We start from the raw sequence: 15,039 nt of genomic DNA on the forward strand, positions 1-15,039 counted from the left end.
ATACTGCTGTTGCTCTTGTGGAATGTATTTCAGTTTTCCTCATTAGACATAAATAACTTTGATCTCCAAAACCTGTCACTTACTTTCAGAGTGTTTGAAACATGAGCTTTATGTATTAATCCATCCCTTCAGGATGTGGGACAGCCAATCAGGATCCTGCTGCAGTGAAAATGATCCTTTCAATGACATTACAGGCTTCCACTAGAAACTACTCTAAATTACAATATTCCCATTGCTGTTTTACCTCCTCCTTCCCACCCCATATAATCTTTTGTCCTTGTTTTCATATGTATACACAATTATATGTATAATTCGATTATTCAAGGGCTATATTTTTGTAATTTGATTGGTATGCACTTGCAAAATTCTCAACACAAATGTGTAATGATAAAAATATTTTAAGATGTTATCTATTTAGTACTAGGAAAGGAAGGATGTTTTTTATTCCTTTCTGTCTCCTACAAACTGGAAAACTTTTGCTTTTCCCTCTTCTCTCTGAGACTGGGAAACAACCCACAATAATGACATCCCTTCTTTATTTTTAGAACAGGTGCAAAACCAACTGACCTCTCCTAGAGAGATAAGGTATAGGAATGAGAAAGAGATAGATGAGCTTTGGATCAAAGGTTATCCAATTCGTTTAAAGGTTTAAACTGATCCAGGTTTGGCAATCACTTTCGCAGGCAGCAGACAAGAAAAACTGACTTAATGATCACAGTCACTCTACCATATAAACCTTAAAGAAAGAAACAAAAACAAAGTTCCTGGAATACAAATCCAGAGAATACATGAGCAAAAGCAATTTCATCACTCTTTTTACTCATGGGTAAATACTTCTATCAGAGGTCCATCCTGCAACTGGGTCTGCATGAGCAGATTCCTGCTCCCACACAGAACTTCCCTGACTTCTTGTGCGCAAATGGGTTCTCCCATGTGGAATCAGTTGCAGGACTAGGATCAAGATTAGATGATACAGTAGCTAGTATTACACTTCTGGTGCTAGCATTGTTGCAATGTTTCCTATTGGTGTTAATGGTTAAGAAAACTGCTAGTGCAAATAAGGCCAAATTGTGATTACTGAATATGAAAAAGTGTCATTAATACAAAAGTGTAATTAATACAAAATCTTTTAATTCTGTTTATGTGAATGAAGTAAAAGGTGATATCCTGAAAGGTCCTGACTTGACAGCCCAGCTAACTGTGAATTTGATCCACAATTAGATGCAGCAAGGACTGCAGCGGAGCTAGTTGTCCCACGTGTTGCCTGTGTTCCGACAGGGAGATACCAGCACTAGTGGGGAGAGTTCAGTCTCCTTAAACATCTAATTCTGGGGCCTCTCTGCTAAGGCTGCTACTGCCAGGGTTCAAGTTATGACAGTGGGTATCATTACTCTAAATTATCATTTTATTATATGTGTTATGGTAGAGAACCCAACCTAGACTGTGACCCTGTTGTACTAGGTGCTGTACAAACACATAGTAAGAGACAGCCCAGGCCCCAGAGAATTTAGGATTCAAATAGGCAAGATAGATTAAGGCTAACAGGGGAAAGAGAGGCGTGAGCGACTTGCCCAAAGTCATAGGATAGGAAACTGGTGACTAGAGTGAGAAGCACCCAAATTTGATTAAAGAAATATGCAAGCCACATGATCCATGTAGGAGTGTGACACTGTGTATGAGCTATATGGCAAATGTCTGATTGCAACACACCTTTGCAAAATCATTTTTTAGGGGCTGGAGAGACTTTCAAAACTCAAACTGCTTCACAGTTAGATCTCTGGTGAGATGGTCTTCCGCCTCCCAAGTGACTGGCAGTCTGGGACCCCTGCAGGGCATGTGATTGTGTCATCCTGGTGGTCCCTTTCCCGCATCTGCCCCCTGTCTGAGCTTTCTGGAAGAGAGGAAGGAGGCTGGGAAACAGGAATCCCTCCATTCCGAACCAGCAGATGGCTCCCTTGGTCTCTCTCTCTCTCTCTCTCTGCAGGTTAGGTGACTCCAGCGACAGCAAGGAGGGGCTGCTTAGTGCCCCCAATCTGTCCTCTCTCCCTCTGCGCACGGTGTGTGCACAGAAACTCTCCCTGCGGCGGGCAGGGCTGCCAACATGTCTCCCTGACGGAGATGCTCTTGGCGGCTGGCGGGCGGACGCGTGTGGCCCGCGGGTGGGTGTGCGGGAGCTTCCCGGCCGCTGATCGCTCTCGCGAGGTGAGGCGGGCGGCTCCGGCTGGGGCTGCGCAGAGCCCTCCCCGGGGCTGGGCTGCGAGCCGTGCGGGACCAGCTGGGAGCGAGGCATTTCCACCTCCGCCCACGCCTTCCGCTGGCACCTCGGGGCCAGGAGGTGCCCGCCTGACGGGGCTGGGCGGCGGCAGGAGGAGGGGACTGCAGGGGAGCGAAGAAGGAAGGAGCCGCGGGGGCTGAGCGCTGTATCCGCCCGGCGTTCCCGGCTGCCCAGGGCGGGCTGACCCCGGCAGGAGCCAGGAGGAGCCATGTAGCAATAACCCATTGAGCACGTCCAGCGCGGCCACTTGTTCCCCCCGCAAACCAGCCGCTCCCGCCCCCATTTTGCTGGCGCGGGGAAGAGGGAGCGAAGTAGTTTCGCCAGCCGCGGCGCCGCCGCCCGCCCGGGCCAAGATGAGCGACGAGAGCTCCGAGGTGCCCCGGGAGCTGCTAGGTGAGCCCCGCGTTTCTCTCCCTCCGGGCGGGGGAGGCTGTCTGCGGTCTGAGCCTGCTGGCGCTGGGGAAGTTTTGAGGCCGTCGGGCGGGTGGCGCTGGTCACTGCCCGCCCCAGCCGTGCCGTGGGGAGGCGTGGTGGGAAGGTGCCGCGAGGGCCAAGGTAGGGTGGGGAAGTCAGCGAGGGAAAGCCATGCTGCGGCTCCTGGGTTTTTAGCACTGCTGCTGGAGAGATTGGCTGCCGGGCGGGGGGGATTACAACCTTTGAAGCCCCAGAAATAGCAGCCCAGGCCGGTGCGTTCAGCAGCTGCAAGCCAACAAAAACCGGAGTGAAAGCACCGCATTAACCATTTCAGTGGCTGAGAAGTAGACAGGGCATGTCCCCACCCTGGAAACGTATAGTGACATTATACATGGGCCTTCATGACAGCACAGCATACAGCAGTGGTTCTCGATCAGGGGTACACCGAGGTCTTCCAGGGGGTACTCAGCTCACCTGGATCAATGTTTCTCAACCTGGGGGTTGTGTCTCCGAGAGGGGTCACGGGATGGGTTTAGGGGGGTTGCAAATGCAGGGCCTGCGTTAGGGGGTAGCGAGCAAGTCAGTTGCCCAGGGCCCTACACCAGAGAGGGTTCTGCAAGGGTACATGCTTCAGCCCCGGGTGATGTAGCTCGGGCATCAGGGCACTGACTTCAGACAAGGCTCACAAGTGAAAAACCAGAAGACAAATCAGCCTTCTGAAAGCGGTACAGTAGTCTTGAGAACCACTGGTAGGTATACACCGTGTCAAGGTTGCTATATATAAATGGCAATCCTTGAAAGGAGTAGCCTATAGATTCAGCATGGAAAGCAAGTAGTTAAAGGTCTGTTGTTTTTATTTAACTTGCAATATCAAGAAAATTTGTAGTTTAAAACTACTCTTAACCTCTCCATCTCCTTCTGTGCCCTTATGCATAGCTATGGTGCCATATGCAGTTATTAGGAGCCCTTTGAAATACCTGTGCATAAGGCAGCAAAGAATCCTGTGGCACCTTATAGACTAACAGACGTTTTGAAGCATGAGCTTTCGTGGGTGAATAGCCACTTTGTCAGATGCATCTGATGAAGTGGCTATTCACCCACGAAAGCTCATGCTTCAAAACGTCTGTTAGTCTATAAGGTGCCTCAGGATTCTTTGCTTTTACAGATCCAGACTAACACGGCTACCCCTCTGATACTGTGCATAAGGGTATGAGTGAGGGAGGATATTTCAGAGAGCCTTAACTTTGACATTTTCTTGGCTTTTGACATGTTAGAGCAGGGGTTGGTTCAGAAGTGGTGTGCCAAGTCTTCATTTATTTGCTCTAATTTAAGGTTTCACGTGCCAGTAACACATTTTAACATTTTTAGAAGGTCTCTTTCTATAAGTCTATAATATATAACTAAACTATTGTTGTATGTAAAGTAAATACGGTTTTTAAAATGTTTAAGAAGCTTCATTTAAAAATAAATTAAAATTCAGAGCCTCCCAGACTGGTGGCCAGGACCCGGGCAGTGTGAGTGCCACTGAAAATCAGCTCACGTGCCGCAGGTTGCCTACCCCTGTGTTAGAGCACATACTTCATTTTATTCCAGCATATATATCTTTTTGTAATTCAGTTCTCTGGGAATGCAATGCATAAGATAGTGTACAAAGAAAAAGAGTATTTAATGTTTCTTACTCTGCAAATCACAACTCATCACAAGTGGTGCTAAAGCTATTTGGGAGCTTCTATGCCATGAATTTTAAGTATACTATGTGGTGGGGGTAGGTGTAAACAGAGAACATTTTGAACCATCAGCTTTTTTTGTCTGCCTTTAAAACAGCCAAATGTATTTAACCGTTGAGCAGCTAGCATGTGTTAAGGTTGTGAATGGATTTCCACTATAAATTAATACATGATGGGTTAAGGTGTGTCACCTATGCTAAGAGAACAGTGAAGCAAAGCTGAGTCATTATGTCACCTCTTCCACAAATAAGACATTAGATTGTACCTTAAAGTACCAACATCTGTTACTAACTTGAGTCAAACGTCAGAATTTTGCTCTGATCTTGCAAGCTTATCTACATAGGCGAACTTGCTATTGCAAGTTAAATAAAAATAACAGACCTTTAATCACTTGCTTTCCATGCTGAATCTACAGGCTACTCCTTTCAAGGCTTGTTGTTTATATATTGCAACCTTGACACAGTGTATGCCAGTGGTTCTCAAACTACTGTACCGCTTTCAGGTAGTTTCCAGACTACTGTAGTGCTTTCAGGAGGCTGATTTGTCTTCCTGTTTTTCACTTGTGATCCTTATCTGAAGCCTGTGCCCTGCATAGCAGGGCTAAAGCCCGAGCCTCATCACCCGGGGCTGGAGCATGTAACTTACCCTTGCAGAGCCCCCTGTGGCAACTCGCTTGCCACCTCCTCACTGAGAGCCAAATATACTTCAGTGGGACTCTGCATGGGTCCAGGGTTCTGTTCACACTGATCAGCATATAGTATTGGGGGCCTTAGTGCCTGTGTCTAATTCATATTTTTGTTTGCTTACGTAATTTATGATGAAAAGAACACTCTGGTCATAGTGGAGTATTTCATAAGGAGGAAAATTTAATTTTCTTTCTAGACAGTCAGGGTTTCCTAGTGATCTGAGAGCTCTGTGAAAGGGACACTGAACAAAACTTAATGGGTAAAACACAATGGCTAAACTGGGAATCTGAAAGCTTGAATTCTAGTCCCAGTTCTGCCACATGCTTCCTATGTGACTTTCAGCAGGTCACTTGGGACACAATATTCAAAAGTGTCTGTGCTAATTTTGAAACACTTGCAGCCTGGTTTAAGAGGTACTTGTGTCTCAGGTTGGGCACCCAGAAATGGAGACAATCAAAATAAGTGAGTACTTGAAAATTTGGGCCTTAGCTTCCTGTTGCCTCAGATTTCTGGTCTGTAAACTGACTTGAAAAATGCACTTGCTAGTGGTGAGTAGGAAACTATCTGTATGTGGGGAATTCTGTAAAATTTTGTATTTGAAACAAGTTTCTAGCTCTGAGTTACAAAGATAACCTTAGGGTATGGCTACACTTGTAACTTCAAAGCACTGCTGTGGGAGCACTCCCGTGGCAGCGCTTTGAAGTGCGCCAGCTCTGAGAGAGAGCTCTCCCTGTGCTACAGGTACTCCACCTCCCAGTGGGGATTAGCTTATGGTGCTGGGAGCCGTGCTTCCAGTGCTGGGGCACTGTTTACGCTGGCGCTTTACAGCGCTATAACTTGCTGCGCTCAGGGGGGTGTTTTTTCACACCCCTGAGCGAGAAAGTTGCAGCGCTGTAAAGCGCCAGTGTAGGCAAGGCCTCAGGGTGAATTGGTGCTGTGAATTTTTCCTGAGTGTCTACTTCAGTGCCTCTGACGGTCCTGTATAGCTTTCCCAGTCAACTGCACTGTAAAATGAACAAGTTTGTAATCAGTTTCACTGTTGCTCTTACAACCCTGTGTGAAACTGACAAGAATCAAGTCAACTTCAGTCTGCTGCTGCTTGAGAAAGCTGTGAACAGTGGCAGAAGCACTTGGAGCTATTAACTGGGGAGGAGGAATCAGAAGATAAAGGCTAGGGTGAGGCTGGGTAAAGTTGCAGAGATACCACCAATACTCCTCTTACAGCAGATATGTGGCCTGGAAGGACTGAGTTTCTGACTATCACTGGCTGCAAAACAGAATTCCGCTCCTGAAAAAAAAGTCACACGTTTTGAAAAAATGTTCATCCCAAATTGGCAAAGTGGATTTGATTTAAATCAAAATGATATAAATCATGATTTAAATCACTAGTCAGGAAGACTTGGTTCAATCATGGATGTCTACATAAAAGGGCATTCTTGTTGGTTGTTATAACTCCAGTACATATTCTTCACAACTCAGAGATAAATATAGATTTCATTTTTAGAAGGTACACACTATACATTTTTAAAGTGATTTATTTTAAAAACTTTTCAGATTAGTTTTATTGCTATATCAGTAAATGAATGATTGTTTGGTTATTTCATTTACCAAAGGTAATTGAAGCAGATAGTTCAGCTCCCAATGACTTTATAAATATCTCCAATTCAACAGGTTAATCATTAATATTTGGAGGATTTTCTTGTCATGCTGTATTAGGAGAAGAACCTCACCAGACAGGCGTTTAAATTGTTTTATTAAACTAAAACAACGTTATGTATTCTGGATTTTTTTTTCTTCAACAGCATATAATGTGTTAACCAAACAATTTTTTTTAACAAAACAAGCATATGAAATTTTGAATTTAATTTAACATTCAAGTTTTTTAAAATTGAATTTATGTTAAAATTGTTTTTAACTAAAATAGTTAAATGAAATATTTCTTTTAAAAAAAAAATCAAAAATTTAGCCGACTGTGTCAGCCAGGTCAACATGAGAAACTTAAAATATTGGCTTCTGCAACTAACTCAATTGTCTGCACCTTCATTTTCCTGTTTGTTCATAATCTGGAAAAGAAAAACAAGTTTTCCTACTATTTCAGGTCCCAAAAAATTTCTCAATTTGGAATAAATTAGACCAAAGGAAGAAAGCAGTCTTTCTACACCGGCAGAAGAAACTACTTCTGTTAAAAGTGAGATTGTCACTTCAACAGTCTCTGAAGTCAAGTGCTTAAGTGACTTCCATCAGTTAATTGTTGTGACTTTCTTTAAAACATCAGCAAACATGTATTTCTTGAATGGTTCACTCTTAGCTCTGAAGTTTACTATAGTTGGCATTATGGAGGAATGATTGCTGGGTGTCCATGTCACAGCCAACTCCTCTTCTTTGGCAGTTAAGGTTTGACCCAGGTACTGAGTATTGAGAATATTTGCAAGAAAATGAGTTGGCGATGGTGCTTGTCCCATTCGGTTTTTTTTTTTTTAATGCTTGTAATTTAACTCTGTCATTGCATATTTCTCTTCTTAAGATCTCACTCAGTTCCTTCTGAATTTCAACAGCATCAGCAATAAAGCAGCTATTTCCCTGCATTTTGTTCAAGGCTACAGAAATAGGCTTCAGGGTACTCAGCATGTGTTCAACATTTCTCTTAAGCCCAACGTTAAGAGCTTTGGCTGTGACAGTGCCATCTATTTTTTCATGATTTTGTTCATAAACTGTCATCAGATTAGGCCAGTTCTTGATATAGTGCTCAAAACAGCCTACTACTGAGTTCCAGCGCACGCCTTGTGGGAGAGTTAGCTTGGTTCCTCCCACTTTTTTCAGAGCAGCTACTGCAAAGTGGTTGTTACAGAAGTATTTTGCAATTTCACCAACATTAGTCTTTTTTTTCTGGAACATTGAAGTCTTTGGCTAGGAGATGCATCGAATGAGCATTGCAACCATATGTTATTAGCTTGGGACTCTCTTCTAAATCATTTCTTCTCATCTTGGATACATTTGCAACATTGTCTGTGACCAAGCTGCATACTAGACATTTGAATTTTTTTTTCACAGTTTGTTATAGCTTTTGCTGCTACTTGCAAGTAGTCTGCTGTGTGTGTCTTTCCTGATGTATCAATTGTTTCTGTAAGGAAGACATTTCCCTTCTTCTGTTGTCACACAAGCACATACAACAGGATCATTGTGGACATTGCTCCATCCGTCAAGACTCAGGTTAACAATTTTGCCCTCTAGACCTTTTGCACGCTGCTCAATTTCTCTTTCATACACTTTATCCAGCAATTTGCCCGTGACATCTGCTCTCTTGGGTGGACTGTATCCTGGTCGTAATAACTGAACCATGTTAATGAAGTGTGGGTTCTCAATCATCAGAAAAGGAGAGTTTGTTGCGTAAACAAAAGAGGCAATTTTTTTAATCAATTACTTCTTTTTGTAATCTGCTATTTTCTATCACAAACTTATCTATGGTTGTTTCTGGATGATGGAGGTTTTTTATTTTATTTTAGCTACAGGTGATATACTGTGGCTAGATGATATACATGATGTGACTGAAACACTGTCATTGGCAGATAACTCTGAAACTATAGAAAATGGGGAGCCTGGGAGCTTTCAGTTAGGATTTTCTGATGGAAAATTGAAATATTCTCTCAAAAAAATTTAGATTGTCTGGAAACGGCATTTTCCATCGGAAAATCATTCCAGCAGAAAATTCCTAACAAGTTCTGTTTCTGACTCATTGTCATACTACTGCTTCCTGCTTGCAAAAATCTGGCTTTGTCTAGGCAAGTATGAAAGGTGTGTTGTTAGATTCTAACTAGTACTTGAAAAATGTAATGTAGACAGGGGATGATGCCTTTAACGTGTGTTTAAACTGAGTGAGTTAAAGCCTGGTTGGGGAGCCTATGTTTTGGCTTCTAACACCGCTCCTTTAAATATTAACGTAAATAAGGGTAAAGTGAATGAATCATAAGAATGGTGATACTGGGTCAGACCAAAGGTCCATCCAGCCCAGTATCCTGTCTACTGACAGTGGCCAATACCAGGTGCCTCAGAGGAAGTGAACCTAACAGGCAATGATCAAGTGATCTCTCTCCTGCCATCCATCTCCACCCTCTGACAAACAGAGGCTAGGGACACCATTCCTTACCCATCCTGGCTAATAGCCATTAATAGACTTAACCTCCATGAATTTATCTAGTTCTCCTTTAAACCCTGTTATAGTCCTAGCCTTCACAACCTCCTCAGGAAAGGTTGACTGTGCGCTGTGTGAAGAACAACATCCTTTTATTTGTTTTAAACCTGCTGCCCATTAATTTCATTTGGTGGCCCCTAGTTCTTATATTATGGGAACAAGTAAATAACTTTTCCTTATTCATGTTCTCCACACCCCTCATGACTTTTTATACCTCTATCATATCCTCCCTTAGTCTCCTCTTTTCCAAGCTGAAAAGTCCTAGCTTTAATCTCTCCTCATATGGGACCCTTTTCAAACCCCTAATCATTTTAGTTGCCCTTCTCTGAACCTTTTCTAGTACTAGTATATCTTTTTTGAGATGAGGAGACCACATCTGTACGCAGTATTCAAGATGTGGGCATACCATGGATTTATATAAGGGCAATAAGATATTCTCCATCTTATTCTCTATCTCTTTTTAATGATTCCTAACTTTCTGTTTGCTTTTTTGACTACCACTGTGTGGACATCTTCAGAGAACTATCCACGATGACTCCAAGATCTCTTTCCTGATTAGTTGTAGCTAAATTAGCCCCCATCATATTGTATGTATAGTTGAGGTTATTTTTTTCCATTGTGCATTACTTTACATTTATCTATATTAAATTTCATTTGCCATTTTGTTCCCCAATCACTTAGTTTTGTGAGATCTTTTTGAAGTTCTTCACAATCTGCTTTGGTCTAAACTATCTTGAGCAGTTTAGTATCATCTGCAAACATTGCCACCTCACTGTTTTTACCTCTTTCTCCAGATCATTTATGAATAAGTTGAATAGGATTGGTCCTAGGACTGACCCTTGGGGAGCACCACTAGTTACCCTTCTCCATTCTGAGAATTTACCATTTATTCCTACCCTGTTCCCTGTCTTTTAACCAGTTCTCAATCCATGAAACTATCTTCCCTCTTATTCCATGACAACTTAATTTATGTAAGAGCATTTGGTGAGGAACCTTGTGAAACGCTTTCTGGAAATCTAAGTACACTATGGCCACACGTTTGTTGATAATTTCCCTTTTAAAAAGTATCAGTTATGTATGTTTGAAAGTCTTCCCCCCGCCCCGCCCAGTACCATTTTTTCTCTCTCTCAAAAAAGAAAAGTGAATGTAATACTTGTAAGAGGTAATAGATGGCTGCCCTTGTGGCTGAATTCCTCTCTTTATCCACTAGTGACAGTAATAGTGTAAGCTTCCTGACACCACTTCATGGTTAGTTTGGTCTTTATGTTCATTCAGTACTTGGTTGCTATGCCGAAAATGTCAAAAATGATGTAAATTATTTAAGTTTGGGTGTTGGTTCCATGAGGTGCATGTGTAACCACTAGGCCTTGGACTGAAACCAGTACTGCATTTCACAGAGCCTCTGTACAGTGGTCAGGGGTTAACATGTGGAACTAGGCTGGATTCCCATCATAAACTAGGTGTGGAAAAACTCTGTATTCTATTATTAGAGCCACCTGACCACCAAAATATTAACAATAAAGGTCTGAATTGTGCTGCTACAGCTTGTCCATTGACTTCAACAGGGTTTTCAGATGAAGTGAGAGCGTACATTTGTTGATAGTGTTTTAAAGTAATGAAAAATGAGCTATTTGATTTTTCACATAGTTGTTTCAGCCAGATAATAAATAAGTGGTGCTCCCAAAGTGACTTGCCTTGGGAATATTTTTAGTATCTCAATAGAATGTAGAGCGCTGGTTCTCAAACTTATTTTTTGCAGACCACCTGAAAATTGCTGAGGGTCTTGGCAGATCACTTAATGATCTTTCCAAATGTTGTTTGTACGTTAGCTAACTATTGTAAAGCACTTTGGATAAAAGTGCTATGTGTGTATATATATGTATGTGTATGTGTGTATAATGTGTGTGTGTGTGTATATATAAACTTAATAATGTGTTTTTGTTCTACAAATAAAAGCACACAACTCATATTTTAATATCAGTAGTCTTACTTTTCTAATGTGATGGATGTGCCCTCTCTCCCCCACTGTGGCAACTCCCGAGCTGGGGCTGGGAAGGAGGGCCATCTCTCCCTGGCAGCCCTGGAGCTGGGGAAAGTTGCCTCTTTCTCTGACCGCCGCTGCCCTTCATGTCCTAAATCCCTCCCACCCCCTCTTCTCACCCCACTGCCCCCTCCCACCTACCCCCTATTCCCCCCCGAGGCCACCACCTAACCTTACATGTGCGTCTTCTCCAGTGTCCAGGCACCTAATTAGTGGAGCCATGCCTGCGTGTCTCCACTAATAAGGTGGGTGGCCCTTCATTCTCCTGTGTGCGGCTGCCTGGGCGCGCATCTTAGAGGGAACTAACTGTGGATCACTTGAATGGAGCTTGCAGACCATGGACGACAGTTTGAGAACCTCTGGTGTAGAGAAATATGAAATGACATTACTGCTGTATGCAGAGTAAGACTTCAGTACAAGTCTAATATCAGGACAACAAACTTGTTCATTAAATAGCTGAGTATATGACAAACTTTTCATAAATGTGGCTTTATTTTTTTTTATTGGAGTCAGATTGATGCGTGTATAACCTCTATTAAATGAGTGCAACAGAGAAGTGTAGGGTAGAAAAATGTCAGTTAATACAACAAGACTGTGTGAGGAATTTTCCCTGAAAGTTTGAAAATATTGTTTGTTTATTTTTAATCTCTACTTGACAATGGAAATATTGATTAAAGTGTTCTCCCTTATTTCAGAAAGTATCAAGGATGTTATTGGGAGGAAGATTAAAATTTCAGTGAAGAAAAAAGTAAAGCTAGAAACCAAGGGAGATAAAGTGGATAACAAAATATTGGTAAGTACAGTATAGTAACTCTAGTTAAAGTAGACAAACGTTTAGGTGAAGCTCATTTCAGCTATTGTTAAGAAACTAATTCTCCAAATGTACTCTGATCTATATATCACCTGTTTTCTCTTATTTTCTTGCCTTGTATGTTTGAAAACTGTACATATATCTCTAGGTTATTGGTCAGAACTTCCAATAAGTCATTCTTGTTGTGGTCTGACAGACTATTCTGTGAACATATCTCAAAATAAAGGGGACCGTTTGTGGATTCCTTGTGTTCCTTAGACTCTTCCCATCAGCAGGAATTCTGAGTGAGCAAGAAACACAAGATCAAACCCATAAAGAATTGTATCTCTTTTAAGAGTTTGTAAACTGGGTCAAACACCCTGTTTCTCTTGAGGCTACTACACTGCCAAAGAGTATAACACTAACACTGTCTAGTCTTTTAAGAGACTAATCTAATATTTGTGTTTGTATTTGTTTTGCATAGGTTGAGGATATTATAGTTAAAAGTAAATGCTCTTTGTATGTGACCCTATCGTTATTTCTAAAACTGTCCAGGAGGAAAAAGTAAAGTTAATCTCATTCAAATACATTTTCCTGTTTTCTCAAGGCTAGTATGTCTGTCCTTTTAGATAAGCAGAGAACTGTAGTAATGTGATGGTACTGGTACATATTCTCCTCTTGCATACTTGGATGTGTATTAAAAAAACAAAACAAAAACAACCTTTCACAACCCTCGAGGCCTTCATTTGCCAGTGTGTTTGATACATGTATGTGGGGAGAAGCAGATAAGGATAACAAAATACAAAGGACTCAAAGAACAGATTTAAAAATTTTATTAAAGCCAATGTTAAAATTATATAATACATAGGTGGGGAAAAGAGTGTCTATACATCTGGGTGTAGTGCTTAGGTTATCTACAAATATAAAGTTAGTTTTCAAAAGTCATATGATACATAGAGTACATAATCAGCAGTAACCTAAATTTAAGTGAATAGATTTAACAATACAGTTTAGATATTAGAATCCAAATACTCAGATATGTCACTCATGAAAAGTTATACAGATATTTGGTTGTGGAAAGCAAAATATATCAATGAGAGGAGATTGTCCTTCAGTAATTGAGAATTAGGTAGGTTATCCATTTAGAAAATACAATCCATGAGGAAAGTATTTCAGTTAATTTCCTGACTGTGCTTTACTACTATAATATTTTACAATGCAACCTGTTTCAAAATATCCTGTATCAGTAAAGCTGGCATAGATTTGGAAGTTTTGTTTCCAAGAGCAGATTCTTGTAGTTCTGTGACAAGAGGCACTGAGTTGGTGGTATTTGTGTTTTGGAAACAAGTATTTCTTAAATCTAAATGTGTGAATGGTTTGCATTCTGTCTTCATAAAGTACGTTGGTTATTCCTGGTCAGTATTGATGTTTATAACAGTCTATTTTTCTGTGAGAACAACTACTTAAGAAATTTGAAATATCTTCTGTGTAACGTCTGTCCAAGGATCTTTTTATATGCAACTCTAGGGCCTACAATTTCTATTAGGTTGGGAATGTGAATGTTGATTGATAGCCACTATTTATTTGAAAGCCATGTTTACAGAGTAGGCTGACAGATTCTCTGAAGCAGTAACATTTGATTGACTTTTGACTTACACAGAATAATTATTGTTATCAGTAGCAGAATATACTGTGGAAATATTGTCCTACTGTTCAGGTTTAATGGAAAATACTCTTAAAAATAAGATTAGCCTGGGTCTGTGTGAAGCAGGTTTTATATTTCATTTTCCAAGTTTTGTGACTTCATGTATGAATTTTTTTATTTTAAATGTATAAATGTAAATTGTGTCATGTCAGCACAGTGACCATTTTTATCCACCTACACAAAGTACATGGCAGGAAAAGAATGTCAGGCTTTCAACTGTAAGAGAAATTTTGAAAGGACATCAGTAAAACTTCTAAAAATGTGATGACTCAGATAATTTTGTCTCTTTTGAAATCTAGTCTCCTAAGCTCTCCGCTGGTGATTTTAATGGTTTATGGGTGGCTAGATCTCCTCTTTTATGAGTTATAGAAGTGTATGAACATTTATATAAAAATGTTCCATTCACTGCACAAGATGGATTTTGCTCTGGGGATGAACCACTGAAGGAGGTTGTTGTCTGTAGGACCCCTGCCTCGCTTGTTGCAGAATTTGGAAGATGTGTACCTTTTGCACACCGCCTAGAGGAACTCTGCTCAAAGGCATGAATAGAAAAAGGAGCTGATAAGGAGGTCTTGTGCATATGGATGGGGTATGCATAAGTGAGGAGTTGGTGGGAGAAAAGCAGCCAGAACTGCATAAGAGGTTCTGGAGGAGCTGGAAGAGGGCCTTCAGTGTGACATATATCTAGGTAGGGTATGCCAGAGTCTCCCTCTTGCTGCAGAAAGAATAGGTGTTAGAGGAGTTTATGAATTATGCCAGGTACATGCCCATGATCATGGCTCCACGGAGGAGCCGCCAACTAGTATCCCTGATGGACCGTGGAACCACAGTGGAGTACAGGCTGGCCCATTGGAATTCATCTCCCTCCTCAGGTGGCTGCAGGTCCCGTCACTTTGGTGTGAGCGTGGGACATGAGGGGCAGGGAAGTGAATGGTAGGAAGCATGGACATCTGCAGATGTTTCCTAGGTGTGGTTTGGAGATAGTCCATCTGGATGTCATTCAGCTGACTTATTACTTATTGTGAGTGGCTGAGGAGGCTCATGGGGATTAGAGTTATGTACCTGTTGTGGTTTCTGGGAGACAGTGGGCCAAAGCCCACCTATAGCTAAAGACCCTCCCCTTTAACCAATGAGGTGGTGCCAATGAACTCTGTGGACAACAAATGAAAAAACAGTAATGGAAGTGAAGAGCATAAGGTATAAATCAGGGAT

General features: G+C 41.6%; 1 protein-coding gene across 5 annotated transcripts in view; it reads left to right on the forward strand.

Annotated features, from left to right (window-relative positions):
• The first annotated feature begins 2,312 nt into the window (after positions 1–2,312).
• The window catches only part of CARMIL1 (capping protein regulator and myosin 1 linker 1), a 280,248-nt gene continuing 267,521 nt past the window's right edge, over positions 2,313–15,039 (forward strand). For 4 of the 5 annotated variants that reach the window (XM_050941772.1, XM_050941775.1, XM_050941773.1 and 1 more), the window contains exons 1-2: positions 2,313–2,668; positions 12,028–12,125. In XM_050941772.1, coding sequence (XP_050797729.1) covers positions 2,629–2,668; positions 12,028–12,125 — 138 coding nt within the window. In that variant the 5' untranslated portion in view covers positions 2,313–2,628. Of the gene's footprint in view, positions 2,669–12,027; positions 12,126–15,039 lie in introns of those variants that run through there. The other variant, XM_050941777.1, reaches the window with a different exon arrangement.

Source organism: Gopherus flavomarginatus, chromosome 2, assembly GCF_025201925.1.
Source record: "Gopherus flavomarginatus isolate rGopFla2 chromosome 2, rGopFla2.mat.asm, whole genome shotgun sequence".
In the NCBI taxonomy this organism is placed as follows: domain Eukaryota; kingdom Metazoa; phylum Chordata; order Testudines; family Testudinidae; genus Gopherus; species Gopherus flavomarginatus.